This window comes from Myotis davidii, unplaced genomic scaffold (genome assembly GCF_000327345.1).
Source record: "Myotis davidii unplaced genomic scaffold, ASM32734v1 scaffold173, whole genome shotgun sequence".
NCBI lineage: Eukaryota > Metazoa > Chordata > Mammalia > Chiroptera > Vespertilionidae > Myotis > Myotis davidii.
In genome coordinates, this window is record NW_006286303.1 from 1,118,948 (window position 1) to 1,131,920 (window position 12,973).

General features: G+C 38.5%; 1 protein-coding gene across 1 annotated transcript in view; it reads left to right on the forward strand.

Annotated features, from left to right (window-relative positions):
* The first annotated feature begins 3,749 nt into the window (after positions 1–3,749).
* The window catches only part of PDCL2 (phosducin like 2), a 22,870-nt gene continuing 13,646 nt past the window's right edge, over positions 3,750–12,973 (forward strand). The window contains exons 1-5 of the mRNA XM_006757838.1: positions 3,750–3,785; positions 4,487–4,564; positions 5,476–5,596; positions 6,414–6,504; positions 11,185–11,328. Coding sequence (XP_006757901.1) covers positions 3,750–3,785; positions 4,487–4,564; positions 5,476–5,596; positions 6,414–6,504; positions 11,185–11,328 — 470 coding nt within the window. The remainder of the gene's footprint in view (positions 3,786–4,486; positions 4,565–5,475; positions 5,597–6,413; positions 6,505–11,184; positions 11,329–12,973) is intronic.

Below are 12,973 nucleotides of genomic sequence, written 5' to 3' on the forward strand. Positions count from 1 at the left end.
TCCAAATCTTATCAATATCTCTGACCATTTTGTATATAGCTTATTTGGCAGTAACATCAAATGTTTATCCCGTGATCCTGGCAGCTCCTAGTAAACATTTTCTTAACCTAAACACCAAGGAACCCAACTATCTAGGTTTCCTACCTAAAGTCAGACCTAGTGCCCTGTGTTTTTAAGATGGGGGTGAAGAGTCATTTGGGAATCTGATGAAAGCTCTGGTCCTTAACTCCGGACACATCCTCTCCCCCAAATTGTACACATACAACAAAAATTATGTGTACAATTGGGGCTTGGGGACTAGGTACCCTGTAAAATCCATCCAAACAGACTATGCCGGCAGTGATGGCGAACCTATGACATGCGTGTCAGAGGTGACATGCGAACTCATTTTTTTGGTTGATTTTTCTTTGTTAAATGGCATTTAAATATATAAAATAAATATAAAAATATAAGTCTTTGTTTTACTATGGTTGCAAATATAAAAAAAATTTCTATATGTGACACGGCACCAGAGTTAAGTTAGGGTTTTTCAAAATGCTGACACTATCACTGGACTATGGGCTCTTAGTTAAGAACTTCTCCTCTGAAGGGTTCTCCCCCAGGATTTTATTATTACTCCATGAAGACATGACTCAGGGATTGAAGGGTGTCGGAGGGCTCAGAAACAACGAATTGACTTGGTGGCGGTGTGCGTGTGCGGAAGGGTGGGAGGCCTGCCAGCCCTCGGGACCACGTGGTGAACAGGAAAGGCCCAGCTTGGGATAAATACCCCAGCACCGGGTGCGTCAGCGCCCACACCACCCCTAGACCCCGCCTCCGCGTTGCCTGGCAACAGCCGCGCTGGAGGCAGGTGAGTCAACGTGCCCTGGAGCGCTCGTGGTCCCCTCCCGCTCGGGGTAGCGGTGGGAACCGCTGTCCCGGCTGCTGGCTCTCTTCGCCCCCAGCCCCCGGAGGAGGCGTCCCAGTCGGGAGTCCCTCGCCAGGGGTCTGAGGACGCCGTCACCTGAAGGTCGAGGCTGAACATCATGCAGGTCGGAGTCCCAGCCGCGGGCCACTCCGGGGCACCGGCCGAGCTCCCGGCCGGGCTTGAGGCTGAGCGCCCGAGGGGAGGGCGGCGCACCGGGGCTGGGTCTAAGGTTTACTTTGGTAAGAGCTAAATTTTGCGTGAGTCTCTAGATTTGAGAGACATCCAAATTAACTCTAGGAGAGCACCATTCCCGGCCCCCACCCCACCCCCAAGGTTTGTCGCTGGGGGTTAGTTGTTTGAGATTGTGTTTCACACCTGAATCTTGGAAATCTCACTGCTGCACGATTTCTGACTTAAGAAATAGACCAGCAGCTTTAGCCCAAGTGTAATTCAATTTAAATATTCTGCCCCGCTACCTTAGACAACCATCGGAACGAAAATACTGGTTGCATCTATCTTGAAAAAGACCAGGTGTCCCTGAAGTTTCTCCTGCCCGGTCACAAAAGCTCTGTTAGGCTTCCATTGATCCCTTAGGTCCCGAGGCTGCTCCGCTCTGTCTAAAGACCCTTATTAACCAGATGCCTGTGCTCTTGTTTCTTTATTAGAGTAAAATTCTCACTTTCTGACTTGGAGAAACAGTTTCTTCCCACCTGCTTCTCCAAATTAAAACTACTGTGATTTTTCTTGTTTTACATATTTAATTTTGGCATTCATATATACCACCTAATTTATTAGGATATTTTAAACATAAACTACATATAAATTTAGTGGATAGCCCTTTTGTGTTACTGATAGGTTTCTAGCAAGTACATTTTATCTAGTGTACGAAGACATTTACATACACTGAAGTAAGTAACCCAAAAGGAAATTAAGAAAATGATTCCATGTATGATCACATCAAAAAGAATAAAATCCTTAGGAATAAATGTAATCAAGGAGGCAAAAGAATTGTACACCGAACACTACAAAACATTGCTAGAAAGACATTAAAGAAGACATAACTAGAAAAACATCACACCTTTGTAAATTGGAAGACATAATATGGTTAAGATGTCAAAACTTCCCAAAGCAATCTACAAATTCAGTGTAATCTCTATCAAAATAAAGTCCTAATAAAAATTGTTGTTGTTTTATTTTGGCTTTAAATGAAGAATTTGCTTAAACTCTGGTGGCAGATATTGATAACAGGGGAGGCTATGCATTTGTGGGGACAGAAAGTATACGGGAAATCTCTGTACCTTTCCCTCAATTTTGCTGTGAACCTAAAACTGCCCTAAAATATTGTCTTAATTTAAATTTTAAAAAATAAAATATAAAATGGACAAAGAACTTGAATAGACATCTCTCCAAAGAAGATATACAATGGCTAATATAAACATAAAACATGCTCAATATCATTAATCATTAGAGAAATGTAAATAAAAACCACCATGAGAGACCACACCCATTCGAAAAACTATTATTAAAAACAGAAAATGACAAGTGCTGGTGAGAATATGAAGGAATTGGAACCCTTGTGCATTGCTGGTAGGATTGTAAAATGTGTAACTGCTATGGAAAATGGTCATTCCTTTAAAAATTATACATAGTATTATATGAACCAGCAATCCGACTCCTAGGTATATTCTCAAAAGAATTGAAAGCAGGAACTCAAAAAGATATTTTATGCATAAGGTCATAGCAGCATTATTCACATTAGCCAGGTGGAAACAGCCCAAATCTTCATCATTGGATGACTAGAAAAACAATCTATGTTGTGAACACACAATGGAATATTATTCAGCCCTAGAACAGAAGGAAATTTTGATACATGCTTCAACATGGATGATCTTTGAAAAAATTATGTGAAGTGAAGCCAGTAACAAAAGGACAGATATAGACATGTGCTGTAAAATGACCTTTTGGGTCAACAATGGACTGCATAAATGATGGTGGTCCCATAAGATTATAACGGAGGTGAATTCCCTGTAAGAAATGGAAAGAGACGGTTCAAGAGGAATGTTTTTTTTTTTCTGATGAGAACAATATCTGGGAACTTGGCAATAGATTTCCTCTCACTGCAGCTCAATTTTGAGTGTGCAGTTTACATCCCAATCAACTACTGGCCTGTTTCAGCATAGAGGAGCCTATCTCCCTAGGACTACATATTCAGAGGGTTCTACAGTCCTCTCACATCTAGCTTGATGGTCTTCTGAGTACACTGCTGTAATTCTTTGTTGAGGAACTAAAATCCTATACAAGGACACAGGTCCACAGGAACCATTATAAGTATTAAGTGCTGCTGCCACTTTAGTACGAGCTTTCTGTGGTAGTATGGAGCCAGCCTGTCCCTATACTTTGGAAATATTTTCAGACTGTATTGATGCAAAGCATGCGTTTCATTTGTTCCATCAATTCAATGCTAGAGAGACCCCTTTTTTTGCCAGATAGGGTCAATGGAACCAAAAATAAATTTCCGAAGTCAAACTATTGAGTCTTCAGTTCTACATCCTTTCCATGTTAAATACCCTCTTTTTAAAAAATGAATACCACAAAGTTCATTAATCTGACTTCTGCTCCAACATGCATAGCCAAAGCCACATTGCCACGGCAATCCCTTATGCCCCTTGATTTCTTATTTCTACTACTAGAGGTCCAGTGCATGAATTCATGCATGGGTGAGGTCCCGGCTGATCAGGGCCTGGCTGGCTGGGGGGAGGGGCCATGGGTGATTGGCTGGTGGGCCCTGCCCCTGATTGGGGTTGGGGGCCAATTGGGGGTGGGGCTTCCCATGGCAAGGGCTATGGATGTGGGCAGGCCAGCCCTGCCCCTGAATGGGGTAAGGGGTGCCGATCAGGGGCCAGTGGCCTGGGGGAGGGGCTGTGGGCCAATCAGGGTGGTGGGGGTCCATAGGGAGCGAGGCCAGCTCTGGGAGGGACTGTGGGAGGTTGGCTGACTGGCCCTGCCTCCTATTGGGGTGGGGAGGGGAGATCAGGGGCGGGGCAGCCAGGGGAAGGGGCTGTGGGGCAATCAGCGTGGTGGGGGCCCATCTGGGGTGGGGCTGGCCAGGGGGAGGGGCCACTGGAGGTTGGCTGGCCGGCCCCACCCCCTGATCAGGCCTGTTCCCTGGCCACAGTGAGCGTCATAGCCACCAGTCATTACGGCGTTATGGTCGCTGGCTTGTTATATACATAGATTCCTCAAAGCATCATATACTCCCTCCTGACAGGCACCATTATGGTAATCTAAGCCTTAGCCAGCCAGTTTCTCTTAAATATTTCCCATCAGTCCAGCCCACATCCCTGTTCATGGAGCAGCACTGGCAGCTTCATTGTCCTATTTCTGACCCTGTTGGAAGGAAGGAGGGGTGGGCTTGTGGGACAATGTTTATAAAATCTACAGTAGTGTTCAGCAATGGCAAATTGCTTCATCAAAGCCAGCAAGTGATAGCGAGTGCTGGCAAGATAGAAGTTACAAGCTCTGGAATTCAATCACAGAAATGGTATTCCTTCACTTTTGCCATATTCTATTGGTTAACAGCATGGCACAGTTCCCACCCATCATCAAGGAGAGGAGATTATTCAGGGATGTGAAAAGCAGCAGGTGGAGCTCATTCCGGTGATCTTATAGTTTGTTTGCCACAGTATTCACTCCCTTCTTTTGGAAATATCAGAAAAAAAATGGATGGCAAACCAGAGAAACAATAGTTAACATATGATTGACAACTTCCGGAAAAGCAGGGGAAAAAAATCAAATCCTAAGTAATAAAGAAAAAAAAGGCTAACTTTCGCCGAAACCGGTTTGGCTCAGTGGATAGAGCGTCGGCCTGCGGATTGAGGGGTCCCAGGTTCGATTCCAGTCAAGGGCATGTACCTGGGTTGCGGGCACATCCCCAGTGGGAGATGTGCAGGAGGCGGCTGGTCGATGTTTCTCTCTCGTCGATGTTTCTAGCTCTCTGTCTCTCTCCCTTCCTCTCTGTAAAAAATCAATAAAATATATATTTTTTAAAAAGGCTAACTTTCACAGAAAGAAATTGTGATTAGACAGAAATGGAACTATAAACAGATTCCTGGCCTCTTCTAAAATTTAACCAGGGAATATGGATCCTAAGAAACGGTATAGCTGAAAAGAGAAGCGAGTGCACCTGGAGGTGGTGAATGTGTATGTAGAAATAGCAACAAAACAGTATTTGTTCATGGTGTGAATTGGTTTTGTCTACTATATTCACCAGAGAATATTCCTTCACTTTTTGAGTTTACTTCATTAATATTTGACGTGTTCTAAATTATTGTTTGTTCTTATTAAACACCTCAGTGTAATTTTGAGGGTAGAGAATGTATCCTGTTTATCAAACTGTGTAGTTCCATTAGTTCTGGGAAATGGGAAAAAGGAGGTCACTTTGGTTTTAGTCTTTGAAACTAGTTATATGTTTACCTGTAGAATTCAGTGTATAGTTGGAAATGCTACATATTAATTTTACGCATAATAAAATACACAACTATGTTAATAGATTTTCTATTTTTATATAGGATCCAAATGAAGATACAGAATGGAATGAAATTTTAAGAGATTTTGGCATTCTTCCTCCAAAAGAAGAGCCAAAAGATGAAATTGAAGAAATGGTTTTACGTTTACAGAAAGAAGCAATGGGTATAGTTGTGCATTTGGTGGGCTGGATGAAGGGGGTAATACAGTTATGTTACTGATAGTGTATTTCATGAATTTCAAGGGAGAGAGGACATTAGAAATCATTTAGTATGTCCCACCATACTTTTGCTGATACCTAAAATTCTTAATTCATGTGTTAAAAATTCACATGCCAGTTAATAACAGAGCTGAAATGTCCTGGTATGTAACCTAGTGAGCTTTTTTTTCTCTAGATCATAATTTTTTTTACCATGTGATTACCTTATATTTTGATTATTCTATGTAGTATATATTATTTGTCAAGATTTCCTGGAACATGGGAAAATCTAAATTTCTGAGGTCTAATTTATTTTTACATCTACTTTTATTTTTTAAAATATATTTTATTGATTTTTTTACAGAGAAGAAAGGAGAGGAACAGAGAGTTAGAAGCATCGATGAGAGAGAAATATCAATCAGCTGCCTTCTGCACACCCACTTCTGGGGATGTGCCCACAACCAAGATACATGCCCTTAACCAGAATCGAACCTGGGACCCTTGAGTCCGCAGGCCGATGCTCTATTTACTGAGCCAAACCAGTTAGGGCTTTACATCTACTTTTAAATGTAGCCTGGTAGTTCTGTGAACTCTGAGGGAGTAATAATATTTAAACAAAACTAAAGCAGTTAACCACAAAATAGCTTTATATATTGCAAACACTGCAACATTAAAGATAGTCTTGATCTTCACTTATCTAATATATCTTTTTTCTAGACATGTGACTATAAAGTAAAATTAATATTTAAACAATTCAACTGCTTACAATTTATATTGTTTTAGTTAAACCATATGAAAAGATGACTCTTGCACAGTTGAAGGAGGCTGAAGATGAATTTGATGATGAAGATATGAGAGCTATTGAAACATATAGGTACAGTGATTCATTGGGGTAATTTATGAGTTTTGGAATGAAGAATTGTAAAAATGAAACTAAGATAAAGCCCTATTTTGTCTACAGAATAGATTTTAAAAATAACAAAACTAATTTTTAAGATTTTAAAACTAACATATAAAGTAGAATTTTTCCTGAATTTTTTTTGCCTTTGCTTGAATTAAAAACTATCCAATAATGTACCATAGGACTTCATCAAGTGATACATGAGTAAAGTGGAAAATATCAATAAGCAGCCAATAAATAGAGAGCCATGATGTTCCTTCTTTCATGATGCCTGTCAATGGTTTCTATAATTTAATAATTAATTGCCAGTCATGAATTCTCTCAGAAATTAGAATAGGTGCATACATTACCCAACTTATCTTGATTCTAAAAACGGACAAAGAGATTATAAAAATGTTATGCCAGAGGAAGATATCACTTATGAATACAGGCACAAAAATTTAAACAAAATATTTGCAAATTAAGTCTAGCAATTTTTTAAAAAAAATAATAAACTTTGGAGAAGTAGTCGTAGGAATGCAAGGTTGTCTTAACATTAAAAAACAAAAACAAAAGCAAAAACAAAAAAAAACAGTAAATTGTGTTAGAAGCAGCAATGTCAAGTCACAGTGAACATACCTGGCACTCATAAAAATTGAACTAGTGTTCCTTGGAAAACTGCTTTATTCCACATTGTGAGTTGTGAAAGTACAGTACATGTCTTGAGCATCATATGGTTCCAGCAAGTAAAGAAGTGCTAAAAAAAATAAAAAAGTTTAAGGTATAGAAGCCAAACTAAAAGATCTCTCAATGACCAGAGTTGCAACAACTTGAACAACAAAAAGATAAAATATTAGATTATAAAATAAATAATAAAATATCCATGAGTCCATAATGATATAAGTAATTAACTGAATACATGAACGAATTCAAAAGAAATAACACTTCTCCCTCACTAAAGAATTCCAATTAATAAGTGTATATGGAATGAGGAAAATAGAAAAATCATCATTATATCACCATAGCAATAAATTCTTGATGAGCAAGATCTGCTGATAGATGCTAAAACGAGTGGATGAAATTTTAAGTAGAAGCATGGTATTTGCATAATCTCAAAGTATTTCCCCCTCCAAATATTTAGTAACTATACGGAAATAGTAAGTTTACAATGTAGAGTTTTGGCTGATTCCATCTTAGGGAAATGATCAAGGTTAAAATGATCAATAATACATGTTGACATTAAGTAACTTGATATGATGTGCTGAAGATGACACATCACCTCTGTGGTGTCCTTTTTAATAATTAATCATCTCAATCTAATAAGAAGACACCAGAAACCAAAATTTGAGGAACTTTAAAAAAACTGACCAAGTTGATGTCAGGAAAGATGGCAGAATAGAAAACTCCAGAAAGCCATCTGTTTACCTAGACAACAATTGCATTGGCTGAAAATGTCTGAAGTGACAGCTTTGGAACTCTGCAGTCTATTTGGACACTTGCAGCTTCCAGGATAAAACTTGGCTGGTAAATTGCAGTTAGTAGTGGCTGACTTCAGTCCTTAGTTGGTGATAGCTATCCATCTCTCACCCTCTAGTTCCATGGCAGGCTCCTGTTTGGACAGCAACCGTTATTTCTGGTAAAGCTTGCTGGAGCAGGGTGAGCAATAAGGACTTTGTGTTCTGATTGTGGAGTGCTGCTTCTGAATGCAGAGGTTCCAGGCACAGAGTTTGGGTATCACTGTGTCAACCCCATTGGCTCAGGGGGATTCCAGAGCATTTAAGGGAGCCACCTCTATTTTTTATGGACATTAAAAAACAACCATATATATGGGGGAATTTAAATGCCTTGGAAAAGATGAAGGCTCACAGAAGATGTTATGGTTTCATCTCAGGCTGATCCCTAGCTAGGGACACCTTACAATAATAATAAAACAAACCATGGGAAAGGAGGAGAATCTGATTTCCAGAGTTATCACATTATATGAATCAAATGTTCAGTTTCAACAAGAGAATCGCAAAGAAATGGGAAAATGCGGCCCATTCAAGCTGTCTTCCAAAAGCTGAACCATTTTGCGTTCCTACCACCAGTGAATGAGAGTTTCTGCTGCTTCACATCCTCTCTGGCATTCGGTGGTGTCAGTGTTCCAGATTTTGGCCATCCTCTTTGGTGTGTAATGGTTTCTTGATTTATTTGCATTTTCCCGAAGACATAGATGTGGAGCACCCTTTCATAGGCTTATTTGTCATCTCTGAATCTTCTTCGGTGAAGTGTCTATCAGGCCTTTGGCCTATTTTTAAGTCAGATTGTTTTCTTATTGTTGCATTTTTAGAGTTTTCATATATTAAGGACAACAGTCCTTTGTCAGGTGTGTCTTTTGTCATTTTCTCCCAGTAACTGCTAAGGAGATAGGTTCCTAGAGAGAGCAGTTGTTACAGCCATTTTCTGATCCCCAGAGGAATTAGGTTCTAGGGCACAATTGGAACAGTAGTTCCAATTTCCCAAGTTTCTGGATTGTAGCAGAGAAACCTGTTCCCTTGGCAGACCAATTTTGCAATGTTGCTCAGGGAGTCATTTTGATAGCCCAGTTTAGAGCCCCCTCCTTTCCATTGAGTTTGTAAATCACTTAATTTCACAGATTAAGCTTCTTGCTGCTTAAAATATCTAGGACTTTCTTCAACTGAGTCCCACCTGATATGATTGTTGGGTGTAAAATGCAGGCTACTGAGCATTAAATCACTTCCTGATGGCAACACTAACCCAGGTCTTTCTGTCTCTCCCTGCCTAATTCCATTGACATAGCAAAGAACAATGAGGAAGAGAGGTGGAAGAGGGGAGGAGAAAGAGATATAGTTGGTAGTTGCACCATTAAGTAGGGAACACAAACTTTTTGAAAATTTTGAAAGATATTAAGCCAGTGAGTCAAATTGAGGAATTTGATATTAAATACTCAGTGCCAAAAAATCAGCTCCCAGAAGATCTTTGGAGGAACTAAACTCTGAATATCTGGGTCAGTAGAGGGAAAATGGAAGGACTTCAGTTTGAAAATTGTGAGAGGGGCCCTCCCTAGATGTGGGTCATTATTCTTGGCATTCTCCTCTAGGCTTCATTTTGCTTGGATTACTTGTTACGTAGAGTGGTTTCACCTAACATGTTTCTAATTAGTAAAATAAGGACAGAGTGTTTTTAAAATATAGCCAGGATTTTGTATCTATTCATGTAGAGTGAAGCCAACAGATCAGGAGATAATTGACATTGAAAAGAGTTTTTTACTCAGAGTTCTCAAGAACAGGGAGCATGCACCACAATACAAGACCCCACAGGGGAGCACTGGAGTTGGTTGAGAGGCAGGAGTGAAGGGATGCCATGGGCACCCGCCTTCATTGTGGTTTCCGTGGGAAAGACAAGCTAAGCAGGGTAAGCAGATTTAGGATTGGCTAGCTTGAATAATTTTGGCAGGCTGTGGGCTACAGTGACTGTCTCTAGTTGTCTGGTATCCAGCCCAGGGATAATTAGGGCAGAGGGTTAGTGGCTCAGTTTAATAAAGAGGTGATTGAGGGATTGGGCTCTGGACTGGTCGGTTTGCATCTGAGGAATTTGCTGTCCTGCAGGAGGTTGCTATCTTTCAGAATTAGCTAGACCTGGGAGGGATAGTCTGTCCAGGATCAGCAAAGGCAAGAATACAGAAAATAAGAAAATATAGTTAATACACAGAAAGAAGGGAAGAAAGTATTCCCAAGATAACTTAGGGATATATAATCGGTAACTTTTAAGACATTTGCACATCAGAAAACATTTAGATCTGCTTCATGAATCCGAGCATTCAACAACTGAATCAGAGTATGTAAATTTTGAGAATTGATTAAGAAAGCTTTAAGGCTCTCTGTGGATGAATAACTAGGTAACATGGAATGCTCACTGTGTGCTAGGCACCATCCTAAGAAATTTACCTGTATTATCTCATTCAATTCCCAACAACCCCATGCAAATAGGTATTGGTATTATTCTCCTTGCAAAAGCTTAGAGAAATCAAATAACTTGCCCAAATTCATGCTGCTAGTAACTAGGAACTGGTATTTAAACCTAGTCGAGTCTCACCGTAGAGTTCAAACTCATCATTCTTCTTTATCACTTCTCTACCTGTAATAAATTTTATAACAAGTAATTATACATATTCACAAAGGCTTTAGACTGAAGGTCAGTTTAGCATGATAGTTGAGAGCACATAAATAGGGATAAAAATAATTTAACTTTACACAGCTTTTTGCAAGGATAAGCTAATGTAATGCACTTAAAATAGTGCCTGGCAACATAATAAGCACTCCATAAATGTTAGCCATTGTTATGATTATTATATACAAGTATTTAACCTGTATAGGAGAATTTGTTGGTTCAGTATCTAAATAAACTCTCTATAGCTATGATTAAGACCTAGTCTTAAATAAAAATAAATTTAGAAGTCAGTCGCTAACTTCTTACTTGCAACACTAATGACAACACAGATTTCCATATAAACAGATAAATTGGCATTATAATGCCATTTTAATAGTTATTCTGTAATTTTTTAAGTGTTTGATATGTACTAGCATTACATTCATTACCCTAAATTGTTACTGTAGATGGGAATGACCTTAAGAATATAACAATTTTATTATGTAATTTTATTTTTTTAATTAGAGAAAAGCGGTTACAGGAATGGAAAGCTCTTAAGAAAAAACAAAAATTTGGAGAGTTAATAGAAATTTCTGGAAATCAATATGTGAATGAAGTCACAAATGCAGACAAAGATGTATGGGTTATAATTCATCTATACAGGTCAAGGTAATTACCTTTTTGTAAAATATTAATATACTAATGTTTTAAGAACATATCACTGGTTTTTAGGGTTTATAAAGCATATAACAAAGACTACTCACAAAAGAAAATAAGAATATATGTATAGAGTCATTGGCTATAGGGATTAAATTAGGTATTTTAATATATTTTCTTGTTTAATTTTAAAAACTTGACATACTTTTTAGAAAAATAAGCAGTCTTTAGCAGTTAATTTAAATAAAACATATGGAAAATTTCAAACGTATAGAAAAATAGATATAAGGATAAAATGAGCCCCCTAAATATTGGCCAGGTAGATTCAACAGTTAACATTTTGCCATATTTGTATCATTTGGGTGTTTTTACAGAATGATTTAAAAGTAAATTACACACACCAAGACACTTTTAAGTACCTTAGCATGCATTTTCAAAACATAAGGGCATTTTTCTATATCACCATAATACCATTTTCTCACCTAACAAAATTAACAATCATTTTTAATAGTGTCTAATATCCAGCTCTTACTCAAATTCTCCCAACTGACTTCAAAATGTCTTCTATAAATACATATATTTTTTAATTGAATCCAATCAATGCTCAGGCAGTGCATTAGAATATATCATATCTCTTGTCTCTTTTAACAGAACAATTTCCTTGCATGTCCCTGTTCCCCTAGTTAGTTTTAGAGTACCTAGTTGTACTAAGTATAATCCATATGTCCCCCTGTCTCATCAGCCTGGTATAATGATAATTGCGAAGAGTGGACTTTCCCCAAGTCTGTGCCACAGAGGAGCTGCAACCTCCCAGTTTCACAAATCTCTCATAGAAACAGCACCTCTAGTGTTAGGTCCCAAGCCCTCTCTCTGCTTGGGCTCTAACCCGATCCAGGAACGGAGGCTGTGGCAGTAGCCCTTGTTGTCCTTATTTCATTCTCTGCATAAAAAATATCTTCTTTCTTCAGGTCCTCAGAGAAATTCTATACAGAGCAAGTTAGAGCCCTGCTGTTTACCAGCTCACCAGTTCCTCCGACAAATTTTGATAGGAATCATACCCCATAAAAGAAGACATTACTTTTACTGTAACTAAAATGCTTGGTACATAATTTTTTCATAGTTTAAAAATAATCATTTCCCATTTATCCTATTCCACTATCTGGATAACCCGATTTGGAGATTTGCTGATGTGGGTCCTTTACAAATAAGTATATGAAATAGCAACATTTACAATGCTAAGATTTGTGTGTCATAAATGTTATATACTGAAGTGGTACACCGAATGTTTCTCCTGAAACCCATTATGATAAGCAGAATAGATATTGGTTCTGAATTACCATACCCTGGTATAAAATTATTTTAATGGTTATTTCTAGATAAATTACTGGTTTTGACCAATAATTTTCAAAAACTTATAGAAGAGGTTGAATGAGTTTTAGTGTCAGGTTTCAAACTGCCATGTGCTTTGATGGACTTAAAGTCTAAGGATCCATTTTTATAATACTTTAAGTATCTGTGAGCTCAGAAGTTCTTTTGGGCAATATAATAAAGTTACATAAAATATTAGTTTTCTTTTTTTAATATATTTTATTGGTTTTTTACAGAGAAGAAGGGAGAGGGATAGAGAGTTAGAAACATCAATTAGAGAGAAACATCG